At 43.1% G+C, this 16,354-nt stretch overlaps 1 protein-coding gene across 3 annotated transcripts in view; it reads right to left on the bottom strand.

The window, feature by feature from the left end:
• LOC124296850 (uncharacterized) overlaps positions 1-16,354 on the bottom strand; it is a 65,803-nt gene that overhangs the window by 30,858 nt on the left and 18,591 nt on the right. For all 3 annotated transcript variants that reach the window (XM_046747233.1, XM_046747244.1, XM_046747235.1), the window contains exon 2: positions 11,052-11,316. In XM_046747233.1, coding sequence (XP_046603189.1) covers positions 11,052-11,264 — 213 coding nt within the window. In that variant the 5' untranslated portion in view covers positions 11,265-11,316. The remainder of the gene's footprint in view (positions 1-11,051; positions 11,317-16,354) is intronic.

Genomic DNA, 16,354 nt, shown 5'->3' with positions numbered 1-16,354 from the left:
TTTTGAAAAATATTCAAACCTTCGAATCTGGATGGCGAGTTACACGCAGTGTTTTTCGTCGAAATTCAACAGACTTTTACATTTATCTGATTTATTACGTTAATCGTGTTTCGTGAAAGAATGAAGGCTAAAATATCTTTAAAGCAAATCGTACTGTGATATATTCGTCAAAATATTCTATTCTCGTTGAGAAAGGTGATTCGCAACTTGAAAAATATTGAGAAGCAAACTGGGCAATGAAAATCAAATTACGTGTTCGAAAGCGCCTATGCAGCAGGTCTTAGCCAAATTGCGAGTCACGAATCACGGTTGTATTATTCCAGGCAGCGAAACAAATTCCAAGTTTTTTTTACTTCTTTTTTTCTCCTCTTCCTCGTCGAAATGTCGGGGATATTTTCGCCACACGCCTTGAGTCGGTTACAAAAAGAGAATCACCGAGACGGCCGAGAAGTCTAGCCTGAGTTATCGAATGAAATATGTCGGCGCCAGTAAGTGTTTAGTGCCCGAGGGTGAGGAAGCTTACTTAGCTTCATGAGCTATTCGACTTTCCCCGCGAGATTTTCAACCCCTCGATGTGGGGCGAAGCTCGGCCAGACAATAGACCATAAACGAACGCCCTTCCATGCAGCCCAGCCTCGATAAAAGTTGTCGATCCCTTGGGCGGGTGGTTCCCTCAAGTAGGCACTGAATTAGCGAGAATTTCCTATTGATTGCCAGATTTATCGCCACTGTCCGTAACACGGGCTACCAATTTTTCACACTCTTCTTTTCCCGTACGCTGGGGAATTTCCCAAATTCTTCTCGCAGTTCTTGATTCCACGATTCGAAGGTGATTGGAAGACATCAGTTTACAAATTCTGTTATTCGAGTTCCACGAATCTTTCACGGTGATTAGAAATTGACGGAATTTATGGGAATCGTACCGCCCTGCGCGCGATCTGATTAACGTCGAAGTTGTCGCTCGATCGTTCGTCGATGTGAACCCCAACGATAGGGGATCTGCTACAAGGTAGAGTGGTCGGTAGAATAGTTAATTGATTTACGGCGGCGGTGCCGCAGAGACAGACTACTCGGATTAATTTTCCACTTGTTGATTAAACCTTTGTTTAATTAGCGCGTACACGAGGAACGCGTGACTACGTCACGATCCTGGTCGATACGTGACAGCAAGAATTTACCGTGGATTAAATCTCACCGGCTTTATGCGATACCGGTCGGGCACTTCTCATTCCATGACTCGTACTGAGCTGGGTAGTGAAGAATAAAAAAACAAAAAAAAAAAAAAGAAATAGAAAGTAGTAAATACGCGGCTGAATTTTAGCAGCACAGCTGATGAGGTAATCAATATTTTTGATATTTCCGTTAGCAAGCGAGGAATGTTTGCGGTTACTTTTTTATTTGAATTGTATATTGTTTTTAGTCTTCAGACTCTTCGGTCAAGTTTCAGAATACGCGAAACATTATACACCGAAGTTGAAAACGTTCCAAGGAAAAGTATTAAAAATATATTCACAGCTGGAACGGAACGTGAAACATGAAAAAACCCGGTACCATCACTAAAGAATTGTTTGAACGAAATTCTGTCTTAAGAAAACAGTCAGCACTTAGAGAATCCTAAGTCGAAGTCTAAAATGAGTAAATGGAAGTGAAAAAAAAAATAATCGAGTGCCTCCGTTAGTGTCATGTCTGTGCTTTGGAAGAATGTTTACATGTTTTCAACAATTTTGGGTGTTTTTCAAAAACCCCATTTGAAAAAATCGTGTTACCGGCAGTACTGCCAGCTCGAATAGACCCTGTGCCTTAACTTTCCCTCTTCTCGCATTCGTTCGAGGCATTTTCAATTCAACGGGCACTTACGTCGCACCTCGGCGGCTCCAGTCAAGCTGTAATTTCGCGTCGGCTGCTATGGACGGGACATTTTTCACCCTAACTCCGAGTGCAAAGTAGAGTTTTGACCTTGCGTAGTTGTCGATAATATTTCATCATCGTGAAGCTATTCATCCGCCGTAAGAGCTACCAAAGCAAATAACTTGTGCAGTGAAAAGCAAATCCATCGACATTTCAGTGACCCAGAATTGACGAAATCCGTCGAGCAAAAGCAGAAAGATGTATTCCGCATCATGCATTCCGACTCGCTTACTCGGATCAGTGACCTGACCCGAAGTAAGAATCTCCTGCTCTGTTCACCGACATAACACTAAACTCATCGGCATTCTGGTCACGTCACGTTAGTCTGTTCTAAAATTAAAGTGAGGAAAAAATATACCGATTTCAAAGCGATGAATACTGCAATGGAGGCATTGTGGTGATTCGAAATATTGGATGTCGATATTGCGCGTTGGAATGCTCCTGGTGAACGACTGAATCGGGATCAGCGATCGAACAGCCTTAGAATCGATGCTAAACTAGACGTCCGGTACACACAGCTGACACTTGTTCCAAGTGTATCGTCTCGGTTGCGAACGGACACGAATATCACGAGTACAACAAACAGTGTGTAGTAGAACTCCGTTCTGGGCAAATGATCACCGATAATTACTTCAATCTAATTTATTATCGTAAATTGGACGCTTTTGTCCGTTGCGAGTCCGTGTAGAAAGGTCGAATGCAGACGGATGGATTCAAGGTACTTGAGGATATAATTATTCCGATCAGCACTTGCGGGTTGAAAAAAAATTAACACCGCGATTTCGAATCGAGACAATATCGCTGCGGTTATATCCTTTAGTCGTTCGTCTTCTTCGAAAATAATGCACAGCGTTGAGAAGGTGAACATCGAAACTCCACGAAGAGACGCAGTCGAAGGCTTGGAGGTTTAGTCTTAGTAAGAAATATCTACCTACTCACGCGTGCCGTGAATCTATTCCGTTGTATTTTTTATCCATCTCTTTTTTCCACTCCTTTTCGTTTTTCGCACTCGGTGACAGGCGACAGACGCCGCGATGGAATAACATGAATATAAAACCGCTGTCATCTGCGTTTTTCCATTCACGTAGGCTACCCGCACGTTCCGATAACAAGAACGAATCTTTGTTCCGTCACGCGCCAGACGTGAACAACTCGGCTTGGAAGATCCTCAACGGTAAACACATCAAATAATGGTTGCGTCGCAGAATTCATCGCTAACATTATCGAAAACTGCAAAGGTACAGCCTTTCCTTCATGTCCGAAAAATGCGATGCGCGAAAGCGAAAAGCAGAGCCGGGTCGTTGAAGTAAGTGTAAAATTCCAAACAGCCTCAGACATGTGTGTACAAATGAAGTGAAAAAACAAAGTGGTCCTTGTGAAACGGCCGTAATATACAACCCAGCATCAATTCCGTTTTGCCTAATTTTACCAAGCGTTGATGCTAATCATCCATTACCAAAACTTCCGTATCTCTATCGACCATCCAAACAATTGGATATCAATTAAGGACCACCGCGTGAGTGAATTCGGGAAGAATGAACCACTGTAGTCTCGTGCTTCATGCTCAGTGAAGCGTCGTCACTGCAGACCATGGAAAGGCGATATTTTTAACTGGAATACCTGCTCGAGCACTGCGCGTCGTTTCACCTTCTCCCAATCACACCGAGCATCCCCCTTTTACATTTTCAGTTTTTTTCGAGCCTCGTTGACTTCAGACTGCTTATGACACGGAGGAGTGGGAACTCCGACCCAAGTTGAACCGCAGGACGCGATTTCACTTTCCGTTGTGCCTCGCTCAATTTTGCTTGTAACGTTACGAGTGCGCTGTCGAGTCTACAATTGTAATGCAGAAGTTCTGCATCACGAACGTGTCTTGATGAACCCAGGCTTGCATGGTGATATGAAATATCCTAACTTTCGATCTATCGTCTCGAAGAGATGAGTCTAATTACGAGTCACAGTTTATACGCATTGTACTCTGGGTTTGCGACGTCCCGCAGATCCCGTAACCCCGGTTTGCTTTTCTCCCAGGTGCAAATCAAGTGAATCGTAGAGCTTTATATACGCGGGTTACTTTCCCAAGTACTTATGGCTAATTTATACAATTAGACGTCCAGTTTAATCGACGCTCGAGAACGTCCTGTGAGTGTTGTTTCATTCGATGAAACATCGGCTGGAGACACGACAATCGGATATTGGCGCCACGGTTGAAGGAAGTTTCCTCTTAAGGAAGACCATGGCCAACGAGTAGGAGACGCGTATGGAAGTAATAATGACCTCTCTAACGGATCTTCCAGAGCCGTGAGTAAAACTCGGACGGGCTTTCGGGTCAGGGATGCAGCAACTGTTTTGGCTGTCCGCAAGATTGGAAATTCGCAAAGTCGAAATTCGTGACGTTGGTAGTAACCAGACATGAAAAAGATAAAGAATTTTGCAGTTTCAGAATCAGTTTTTAAAGGCTACAGTTTTAAAAAAATTTGCATCACTTGATCCTGAAAACTTCAACCTTGAGTGTGAGTCAAATATATTTTTGTAAATGGGATGAATAGGGAATCAAAAACCTTAGGAGCTTTTGTAGTTTTCATAATTTCTTTAGAAGAATTCAAACAATTGCGGTAAAAAAAAAAAAAAAAAAAACTACGGAAAATATTCGTATCGCTGTATCTTCTTTTTATAATTAATCGTGACACCAATCCCAGGCGTAAAAATTTATCAAGGACAGAAATTCAGCCGCCTTGGTAAACAAGTGCAGGTATCATTTAGAGTGAAATGAAAAAAGAAACTTCTACTGTCCCTGCAGTCGGAAATATCCATTGTCTTTCACACCTACGACCTAGACTTGGGTTATACTGGTTTAACCCTTTGAGTGCCGGGAGCCGATATATCGGCTCCTGCTACACTCGCGAGAAGTGCCAGAGCCGATATATCGGCCCGCGCCTCGTAGCGCTTCACCATTCGTATTGCGGGAGAACTCTATCTCAAAATAAATTTGTAATACGTTATAAATGATCTAATTTCACTATGAATATTTATGACAACATAATTTTGTTTCAGCAATGTTATATTACCGATAACAATTACATATTTCGAAAGAGATAATCCGCCTGGCGCCTACCGTGTACCTTCAAGTTATGTTTTATTTTTGTTATGTAATATTGTTTATCTTGTTACAAAATACATATATTGGAAATACAAAGTATATGCTTCATTATAATTGACCCATATAAAATTGTGGTGAAAAGATGGCTGTTTGTATGTGCAAACACGTTTTGTACGAGAGAACTCAACTTTTACTTCAGTTATAAACATATATACCTTTGTTTTTTCTATAATTCTCAAATGAGTACAAAAAAACTAGTGTCATTGTTTCGTTCTGTATTTCATCTATAATACGCAGCTTTTTGAATCATGTAAATATCGTTTCTCGTTTGGTTTTTATAAGCATTTTCCCGAACCCTTGTAAAACTGTGAAATTCGGCCGGTTTTTCTCGCATAGGCACCTCCATTTCGCCCGGCACTAAAAGGGTTAAACAACCTGATATATTTAGTTTTCCACTCTACCGGTGTCAAGAAAATGAGAAAGTGTAAGAAACGGGTTTATCAGATGCTTTTGATAAAATGGGAGCATTCATGTCGTGAGACAGTGAAATTAGCCAGAAATTGGACTTTCCATGTCTCTTCATTGGGTGATCCACAAAACTTGTTCCGATGGCATTTTCGGAGAGTGAACCCGAGCTCACGAGTGAAGTTCTGAAATCGCACAGACTGAATCCAAGTCGTTGTTATCACCTCGATGAATATTTTCAACGGTCCGCTTTCATGCGAGATTTACGTCGTAGGAGTATAAAAGAGTCACCGAGCGTAAAAGTAATTATCGAATGTGACAAAACAAAATGGTGACCAGAGAAACGAGTAAGCCACGCTTAATCTGGCGCTAGTAAGTGAGGATAGTTGTTTCGAAAAAATTTGCATTCAAGATCTCGTTCGAGATAATATTATAAGACAGTCAGCGTCCGCGTTAACGGCCTGTAATATACGCTTTCACGTAGAAATTGTAACCTAGCCACTTGATTTACTGACGAAGCGGCGGACGGTCATTTCCTTGCCGCGAAGTGATTGATATCGCACAGATATCTGTGACGTCGCACAGTTCTGCTGCAATATCCGCAGCTCGCGGTTTTCTTTCATTTCGGGCTTTTTTCACCCACGCACTGTTAAATTCTTCAAAGGATCTGTCAAGCGTACAGTCCGGTTGAAAAATTGGTAAATCAAAAAAATGTTAGAACAAGCGGGCTCGTAATGTAAACTGACAATGAAATTGATTGATTCGAACTCCATTGAAAAACTTTTCCTCAACACGCAGGCAAAATGATTATAAGTTTGAATAAACAAGTTATTAAGTAAACATTCTGTTCGTAAATGAAGCGCAAGAATAGAGACACATGTATAATGCGAGTAGTTACAACCTGTATTGTTTTTGCATGCAACGTTTTTTGTGCAGAGTAACTGACGATTTGTTGTACAGAATTCCCCATTTTATGATTACCATCATTATTTTCATGGCAAAACTGCACTAGATAAGCTTACAATTTCTCATAAAATGTTTTTCTCTCTATGCATGGGAAATCATCACGATACGATAATATAATTTCTTGAAAATTAATATATAATGTTTTTCGAATTAAAGCTCGTCGATTACAAATTTTCTTCATCATACGGAGATAATGTCGCGATAATATTTATCTTGATTCATTTCAATTCCTGTTTTCGAACGCTTGCTTTGCTTATTTTAATTTTTTTTCTCTGGTGGCACTAAATAATTTTAAATGTGTCATATTATTCAACCTGTGAATTAGACGGGAATTCGTGAATTTTGACCCGACCGATCCGGTTTGTGAAATTTTTCCGCGCATCTTGTGAAATATTCGAAAAATCCAAAGGAAAGAATGGAATTGAGAAAAGAGATTCCGAACCGCAACCGCCGACGGTTACCTAAATATCTATATACCCCGTGATAAACATTCGCCAGATATGCTTCTGCCCTTATTGTACCGAACGTATGAAACGCTTCGTCCGCCGTCTGCGTAGCGCGTTGCGAGCATAAATCATGATAACATAATTTATATGCTAATGCGCAAATGGCACCATCGGTACGTAGAATCGTCCCTCCGAAGGGCGAGGCGGTTGTAACGCGGCGTTCTATGAGATCGTAAAAGGCAACTTTTCACAGTCTCGCGGAACGCGCAAGCGTGGTTAAGCGTAAGTTATAGGAAATCTTGAAGGGTTATTTTTCCGTCGAACAACGGATAAAAAGTAAAGAGGCACACGGTGTATCTGTTAAGCGGATTACGGTCGTAAAACAAGAAGGAAATTTAAGTAGGTACGCTTGGAAGCCTCGCTCCTCGACTGCACCTGAGTTGAACGGTAGTGATTATATACCCGTCAATTTTCTACCGACGAGTATAATACACGTCTTGTGTATTCCTTGCCACGGGGATAGAATTTTTGGTGGATTCAATCGGGCGGCGCTGATTAATGAATCTTATCACGACCGTAGCTCTTCACACTCTACCTTTTAATCTCCAGTTTGATCTTTGTTTATTAGAACTTCAAAGACCGGCTTTGAGGTACTCGCCGGTTAATGTACGAACACCGTAGATGGTTAACGGACAATAAAACTAAAATAGCGCCAAGTGAAAGCGCTCTACACTAGGGACTTAAGCAACGCCCGAGTAGCGGATAAATGGTTCGCGACGCCCGGCGTCTCTCGATGTATTCATACATTTTTCCGCTTTGTTCGTTGCCGTGGATTCACGATTATACCGGAATAAAGAAACAGCTCGATAATACACTTTAACACTGACGGATAATGAGAGAATAATTCAAGATAATCGCTAAATGCGGCAGGCATTTGCAGCCTCTGACGTTGCCCAATCGCCTCGGAGAACAATGGGCCGTGGATTAATGAAGATTATTAGGCTGATCGTTGTTCCGATTTCTACCGGTAACATTATTCTCTTAACGGAGAAAAGTTTTACCCGAATTATGTAATGAAAAAACGCTACATTGCGGGGAATTTTTCAAATCGGTTACAGAAGAATCTTCTCATTCTCTTTCATCTTTTTCCGTGTAAAAGTCAAAATGATTACGAAAAATCGAACGCATCTCGAGTTTTATTCATGTTTATTGCGATTGTTTTCTGGTGACTTATGCAAGTAATTTGGTATTTTAAACGAAATTAGAAAATCAAATTCTATTTCAGTTGGCATAGTGTATCGTTTTTAATATCCTACGTGAAGAACTTGAACAAGCTGCTTTGACTGACGGTGAATAAATTCACAGATCCGGCTGTTGAACCTTCCCACGACTTTTCTCACCTCAGCAAAGTTGATTTACGATCTTTTTTAATTTATGGTGATCAGTAAAAAACTGCAAATTTCCCGACAAAGATAAATGATTGCATGTATATTTTTTATACGCCTACGCAAACTCGACCACAGATATCGATCTTGCAATAATAACGCTGCGTGAAAGTGGAACGTCGATAAAATTACTGCGCAGCTTGACTCGGGAAATTTTTCAAAATCACGTACAATAAAGAATTCAGGACTTGATATATCACTCAGAATAACGTCAACGACAAAACTATACAGTCGTTAAAGAGAATCTCATACTTTCCTTGCTAGTGCAAAATCAGTTTCGGCTATATGAAAAGAATCGTGCAAAAATATGTAAATTTTATCAAATGTGTAGTTCCAGTAAGGGAGAGATCTGTATCCCTGTTAAAATCGAGAATATCTCCGCATTGTCCGCATCCCCGGAGAAAACAATAGGGGATCTGCATTATTCGAGGGTGTGAAATGCCGATCGCGAGGATTTTTGCCTGCGTACAAGTAAATCATTTACTGCGAGACGTGGCGCAGCTAGTCTGGTTAAATATATTTTCAAATCAGGTGAAATTTGTTACGTCGCTGCAATGCGTGTAATCCATTCTCTCGCGTTGGCTGCGTCAGACGGCTATCATGCGTCGTTTAAATTAGTTTCATTTGTGTAGTTTTTAAACGATGCCATTTACCGAGTTATACGATGTACGCGAATCGTCACAGCGATTCCTTCCCATGATAACGTCCAATATATAAGGGAAGAAGCAAGTACGCTTTGTCTTTCGAATTGAAGCGACGACACTGTCATTTCCGGCCAATTAACCCTTCGCTAATTAACGCAACGCCGCCGCCGTCATCGTTCGTCGTTTCAACACGCGGCGCGAAAAATTATCAACTGCTCGAATTTTCACTAAATAAGACGCTGAGCGCGGTTTGAACGTTGAATGTATACTGAACGATAACGCGCAATGGACTATTATCGACAATTGTGGTGAATTATTTATTTCTAGACCTGATTAAATCGAAATGAAATATTTCAGCTACTGGACCGAAACTCGAATCGTGACGCTGCAAGAAAAGTTTTTCGGGCGAGATTTAACGTCTCTAGATATGTAGTAATTTGATTTGGTAGACGGCATGGGATCCTGTAGACAGGAAAAAGCGGGTGGGCGGAAGGACAGATCGCGGATTGGGGAAAGCCGGGTGATTTTGGAAAATGCGTTGGCGCTAGCATCCTTCTCGTTAGCGGGATATCGATTCGCCGGATATCTGATTGCAGTTCAGCGAAGCAAACCGCACACCCCATGCAATACGCCGTAGCAAAGCCCCTCTTTCTTCCTTCCTTCCTCATACCCTCCTCATACGCCGAAATGCAAGCTCACTCCCCTTGAACAAACTTTGCTCTCTCGCCTCGAGGCCCAAAGGGGGAATCCACCGTCTGATAACGTTTTATTACATTTGCACAACGTAGCGAAGTGCCCCCATCGATCCCGTATTTCGCATCACCGACCGGAAGAAACGCAGGAATCAACGCGGGAATATCATTCCACCTGACCACCGAAATTCGAGAACTAACTTGATCGAAGCTTTTTCGAGAATTCCGAAAGGCAGTGACGAGCTACGGATCTTCCGTCAAAAAATCGGAACTTTCTAACTATAGGTACCTTCGACGGCGAGTGATCAACCTGTCGCGAAATTACTCCGGCTCAATTTGCATTGCAAATTTTCCCGCAGACTGGTAATCTCGATCAAGACTAGAGTCAGCCCCAGACGCACTCGCGTGTATCGCCTGTATCGCCTATAACCGAGATAAAAAAAAAAAAAAATTCTTACCCAGACAAGACTGTATGTACAGAGGCAATCTATGTGTGCGCAGAAAGCTGCGGAGGCAGGTAATTGCTATCTTTATTGAAGGAAAACATTATCAGGAGATCCTTTCTTACTGCAGAAATAGGTACGCGATACTACATGGGTACGTAACGAATAACCGAAGAACATAAGCCTAGGTTACGTAACTGAGAGCAGGTGACGGGAATTAGTTTGTGGAATTGTATACAGACTCGCTTCAAGGTCGACAAAAGAAGTCGTTTCAGGAATAGGCGATGTAACGATATCGATTGCTCGCAACTTTTTGTTACTTAATACAGCCAAGTTTCATACAAAACACGTACATTATTCACGGGTACGGTTTTAGTCGATGATTTTATCCAGAAATATATTGACTAGGTCACCAGGTCGAAGGCGAGAGGCTTTGTTAAATATTCAGATGCTCAGCGTCGCCTTGAAGAGGGGTTGTACTCTCTTCAACCCCTATTTTGCTTTGAGAGATCGGCAAAGATTTTGAACATTGTGCTTCTCTTGCATAGGGGTCAAACTCCAAGGAGTGCTTTTCGAGTTGAAGGCACTTGTGAAATTTGCCAGTCTTCCTACGTTCAGTGGGATATCATTCTGCATAGTTTACGTAAGGTCTACAAGCTTAAAAATCAACATTGCGCATAAAATGAGTAGTTTCAGAAGCTTTGAGCAGGGTTACATCGAAGAGGAATTAATCGCGTCCGAGAGTCGCTGTTTCCTGCTCCCATAACCTACATGGAAATACCACGTCTACATTATCGAGAGGCGTTATCTTTGGTCTATCTCTCGTGTACTTGACCGTCTGCTGGACAGTTCTATTGCCCGTTTGTTCATCCACCCTCACTGCAATTATCTATAATTTACCAGAGATTTGAAACCGTAAAAGCGAGTCGGACTTGGACTAACCTGGAACAGATTGTACCCCTTGTCGTACATCCACATCTCGTCAGCCGGATGATCATTGTGCCTGTCTCTGTGACTCTCGTGATGCGCCGCGTTGAGAACTGGAGAAGGTGGTCCCCTGGACAGCTGGATTGCAAGACTCCTCTGGAGGAGCAGGAGACACCGAGCCGGTCCTGGACCACCATGAGTCGAACCATCCCCCAGCATCGAGGCCATCCTTGCGCCTCGAGCTAGCGGGTCCAGGGATTAGGAGGCGGCATAATGGGTCCTGGAACAAAAGTGAAATCGGAAATTATAATCGGGATAAGTTGTCGGGACAGCGACGCGCCTGTCTACGAAGTCGATTTCCCACCACGAGCCACTCCGGCGAGGAGAAAGCTTTCTCGAAAAACTTTGGTAATTCTCTTTATCTTTGGGGAGTAAAGTGGCGCGTCGGTTCCTGCGAGCCATCAGGCGGTGACAGGTTCGACGTTATATTGTATCAAGGCCGTCCTAACCCCGCCTTGTTCATCATCTAATCGAGTTATCCGCCTGCAGGCGTCTGAGTTTCCCTTCCTCGAACTGCGCGCAAGAATAACCCTCCTAATGGCTTCTTTGTCGGGATTATAACCCTTGCGTCATCTCGAGTGTCGAATTATTTCGATTTGGGACAATCGAGGCGTTTCACGAAGACCATTCCGCAATCGACGAACCTTGTGCCTGATCTGTACGACCGGAAGTGTCGCTCTGTCGGCGTGTGGAAAAACGGTTTCCTGTCGACTGACTCACTCGACGACTGGCCAGTGGTGACGGTCAGTGTCCGTGACACTGTGCCGATCGAATTACTCTCCGCAACCTTTTCAAGGCTGCACGAGAATAGCTCAAACATGGAACTGGGACCACGTCGGGTGGCACCGCGGTTCATGAAACAATAACCAGGCAGCATTTGCGCGAAGCCGATTTACAATTACGGGCATGTCCATTCCGCAGTCCCGATGGAATACAAGTTCCTTCATCGTGCTGGGGAGAAGGCAATTTGAATGCATTGCGTGCAACTATTGAATTCCTCGCAACGCGTCACTCGTAAGGTACGGATAGCGAAATCCAGAGATTCGTTTTCACCTCTGAGTGCGACTGGAACCTGGCTTATCTTCAGCGTCAGCAAGAACTTGTAACGACAGTATAATGATAACCTGGACAATGCTGAGTGGGTGCAGAAGGACTCCGTGAGTTAGCAAAGCGTCTGTTCCGCCGGAGCGATTATCTCGCAGCCTCGACGAAACGACATGGAATGATCGAATTCACTGGCACCGTGAGAAGGACGAGGTTCTTCTTGGTCGTCAACCGTCAGGATTATCTCCGGGCACCGCTATGCTTACCAAATTATGCGGGAACGATCGAAAGAGGGAACAACGCCGTGCCGAGGAACAAGTGGGGAGATAAGAGCTGCATGCGCAGGTGAAAAAGTAGGACACCGAACACCCAGCGCGCTGATAAACAGCTTGGCGTTTGTATATCTTGGGAAAGGTGGAGTTCGGTCCACGTTCACACCACGGAGCGAGAACACAGGTCGTATTTTTTCCTCTCCTCGTTAGTTGCTAGTCGTATAGAGTGGTTCAGAGATAGAGATAGAGCAGGTTATGCACCTCGGTTTACACCGATTCACGTGTATCTTGAGCACCAGCTACGGCACAGGAATCACCCGCTTTCGAGTCTGACAGATTCGGGTTTGAATCGTATACACAGAAAACCAAACGCAATGACGTGAGTTTGATCTCTGATCGTCAATGATGTAATCAGACCGTACAGTTTCATTTCAGAATGAACCGAAGGAACGAGAAATGAAATATTCGTTTTTTATACTCACACTGATTCGCGGCCATGGCGGCAGGCAGGCGGTGCCTAATGAGAAGAAAGATGCGTACTCGCCTGACAGCCACGTCAATTAAGTTGTCGAGGCTAGAGCTGGCTGGAAGCCGCTAAATGGGATGTGTGAGTTCGCTCGCGGGCCAACCTAGGTACACACAAGTTCGTACGAGGGAGAGGGATACCGGCCGTAATAAGATCCCAGGAAAGCCAGAGGAAGGCGAACAGGAAGAAGAAGAAGAAGAAGAAGATTTCCAAATCACTACAATCTCGGTGTGTCTCTTATATTTGGTACCTGTCAATATGACCAGAGTAAATAATAACTCAACTCATAAGCGTCTCATATAATACATTCTGGTTGTTTGTTATCTAGTTTTTCAATACCTTATGTACACAGCTACCATGAGAAAATGGTTTTGACCATGAGACCCTTGTTACGAAATGCAGATCTGTGTCAGAAAACCGTATCGCTTATTGAACTCATTTCAACTGCGGATTCAACGGGTGGTCAAAAGTGATCAATAAATGGCTAAGCAGGTGGTTCAACGGATTCAGTGACGTCCGGTAAAACAGAAGCTTCGGCCAGCACCCATTTATTAGTGATTGTTAGTTATTACCAGCGTTAAGACTCCAGAAAACTTTAAAAGCGAGGAGTACAGTTTGCGTGTTACCCGTGATGTGACGGAAAAATTGCGGCGTTGACAATGAATATCTCAATCAAACCGAAACAGAAGAATGTGACGACTGGTCAGTCATTAGTTCTCCGTAGATGGAAGCATGGCGGGTATTCCGGGAGTCGATTGACGATTGTGCTGTCAAATTGGTAGCCGAATATACATTGGGTTGAACGAAAAAGAAGAAAAAAGGAGGACCGAGTGATTTATAAGCCCTGAGTCTGCACGTGCGCACACCATTGTTATTAGCGTAATCTACCATCCTTTACGATAATCACGAAAATGACCCGTAGGATTGACTGCGAACCTTTTAAGCCAGTGGGCGTCTCCTAATGCTGAGGGGATGATTTTTACACGGTGGAAATTCGCTTTGGAGATAAATCAAACACCTTGCTTCGTAAAACGAAGTGCAGTGGACCTTTCTAACCAACAGTAAAGCGAACCACAGCTACCTGCGACGTTCCAGATAGGAGATGATAAGCTCCACGGTGTGTGTATGCAGAAATTTCATTTTCATGGGAAGATGAAAGAGCGACAGAGCTGAGGGTACGAATGACCCATGGTTGGAAGTGACGCCGAGCTTTCAACCACGAGGCACAAAGTACCAGTATGCTTGATGTACATGCCGGATGATTTATCGAAAAGTGCGATCTGGGAAGCTGTAATAAGTGACTTGGTTATAGCGGACGCAAGCCAACAACCTTGCAATGGAAGTCAGAGAGACGCCTCGGTGGTCTCGTACCCTGCAGTCCGAGCATCGTTTGTTGCCCATGCTTATTTCACCAGCAACAAACTATACCTCGGGGGAAAAATAACGCTGATAATAGTTTCGGTCTGGCTGAAGCGACGGCGTGAAACGACGTGAGCTATCGTTTGAAAGTTATGTTTATACGAGTCTAACGACGAAGATGGACACAGTGTAGCATTGGGGTTTCGAAGCGAGGTACGCACTGCTGTCAATCGTAAATTCTCTGTTACCTAAGGAAAATGGTTTTAATTAAACGATTGGCAACCTTGTGGCCTGCAGCCTCACATCATAATGATACTTGTATGTTGGTATTATTCAACGAGATTTTTTAACGCTGAATCAAACTTACAGTTCAACCATAAACAGTTTTAATTCGGAGTCTGTACGCGATTTCTTTCATTCGTTCCATCTTGAGATAATTATTGTAGGAAGTCGAATTAACTCTATCGTCTCATCTTTTTAAACCCTTTTAAACAGACCGTGTACTTTTGGCGAATATTCTTGTACATCATATGCGAAATGTGCACAATTTTCTAATCACCTAGACACGGAGGCCATGCATTCAACAGTCAGCGCGGTAAACTGCAGTCAATAAAACGGTGTATAGGAATAAATATATCGACGGTAAACGTTTTCCATTGCACGTGACAACTTAACGCTTTGACGTATGAATAATCGCCGCAATTTCAAGTCAAGTGCAGCAGCGTTGTGAGAAAGGTTAAACTACGTACATTTTGCTTTCAGGGATGAATAAACCTATCGTTAGCATAACGACGGTCAAGTTATTCTCGGTGAGGTCGCGCGATGGGAATTAAGGGGGAAAAAGGAATGGGAAGAAAATCGTGGTCTGACCATAGATCAGAATATTATCCGCGATCAAGTTTCCCCCACGAGTTTAGTTGAAAATTAATGACCTCAAAGTGAAGACAATTTCTGTGCCACGTTGCACGGACAAGTGCCTCGCAGTGATCGTTCCATGGCTGCGACTTCCTCATCAATCAAATGGGTATATAGACTCGTCGGTAAAAATTTCCTTCGGATTCGTATAATTTATCTATAATTATACGCCTTGCTCGAGTACGCTTACAGGTTGTCATTAAGCCGTGTTTAATAATCGATGCGTTGATCTACGTGCGGTGAGACACACGTGAATTCTGTTCATATAGGATGATCCAAAAATTGACCAACTGATTTAGTCCATCATTCAGAATTATTGGCTCAGATGCATTCATTCGCCTCAATAACGCAATCGAATCTGTTGTCAAAAATTCGTACGAAACTTTTCGAAGTTCTCAATAAAAAAACGATCATCGAAGCCGTGTCTACATTTATCGATCAAATTTGAACCACGTTATATACCGATATTTACGCGTCGATGATTATCGAAGGTGCGCATAAGAAGCGGATTAAAAATCGTGGTGATTTACGTACAATTTAATATAATACTTGTGCAAGGCGGACACGAAAGAAAAACGGAGTTGCCAATTTATTTTCACTTTCATTATACAGCTAAAGCACTACAGCTACAGCACTTACAAATCGAATTGAAAGTGAATTTTATACGTTGGCAATGCGCGACTCGGAAGTTTCTCTTCGTAGGGTCACCTTCTGTGCTTCTACGTGTCCACTGCAACGAACGGAAATCCAGAAGTGTTTTTACTTCACCTCTTTTTTTTTCTCATTTCTGAAAACGTTCCGATCGTACGCGGCGGAATGATGTCGAACTAAAATGCTGATCTCAATTTGATCTCAAACTTTCATAACACAAAATCGACTCCACGTGTTCTCCACGCTCAAACAGGCATTCAGAGACCATTTATGACGTACAGGGGCCAGAATCTTTGCACAGAGTCAGAGTACCAGGGTACGAGTTCCAGTAGTTGACTTGGCCGACACACGATTGCCCCATGGACCAGGTACCTCGTCCCCTTTGTCCGGATGCTGCACTGCAGCTAGGTGAAAATCTCTCCGACTGTCAGCAAGGTGATTTGTGGCGATCGAACCAGCACGTTGCACGCCACGTACGACCCTCTACTCGA

This window comes from Neodiprion virginianus, chromosome 1 (assembly GCF_021901495.1).
Source record: "Neodiprion virginianus isolate iyNeoVirg1 chromosome 1, iyNeoVirg1.1, whole genome shotgun sequence".
NCBI classification, from domain to species: Eukaryota; Metazoa; Arthropoda; class Insecta; order Hymenoptera; family Diprionidae; genus Neodiprion; species Neodiprion virginianus.
Note: the sequence above shows the minus strand (reverse complement) of the source record. Positions and strands in the feature narration are given on the sequence as shown.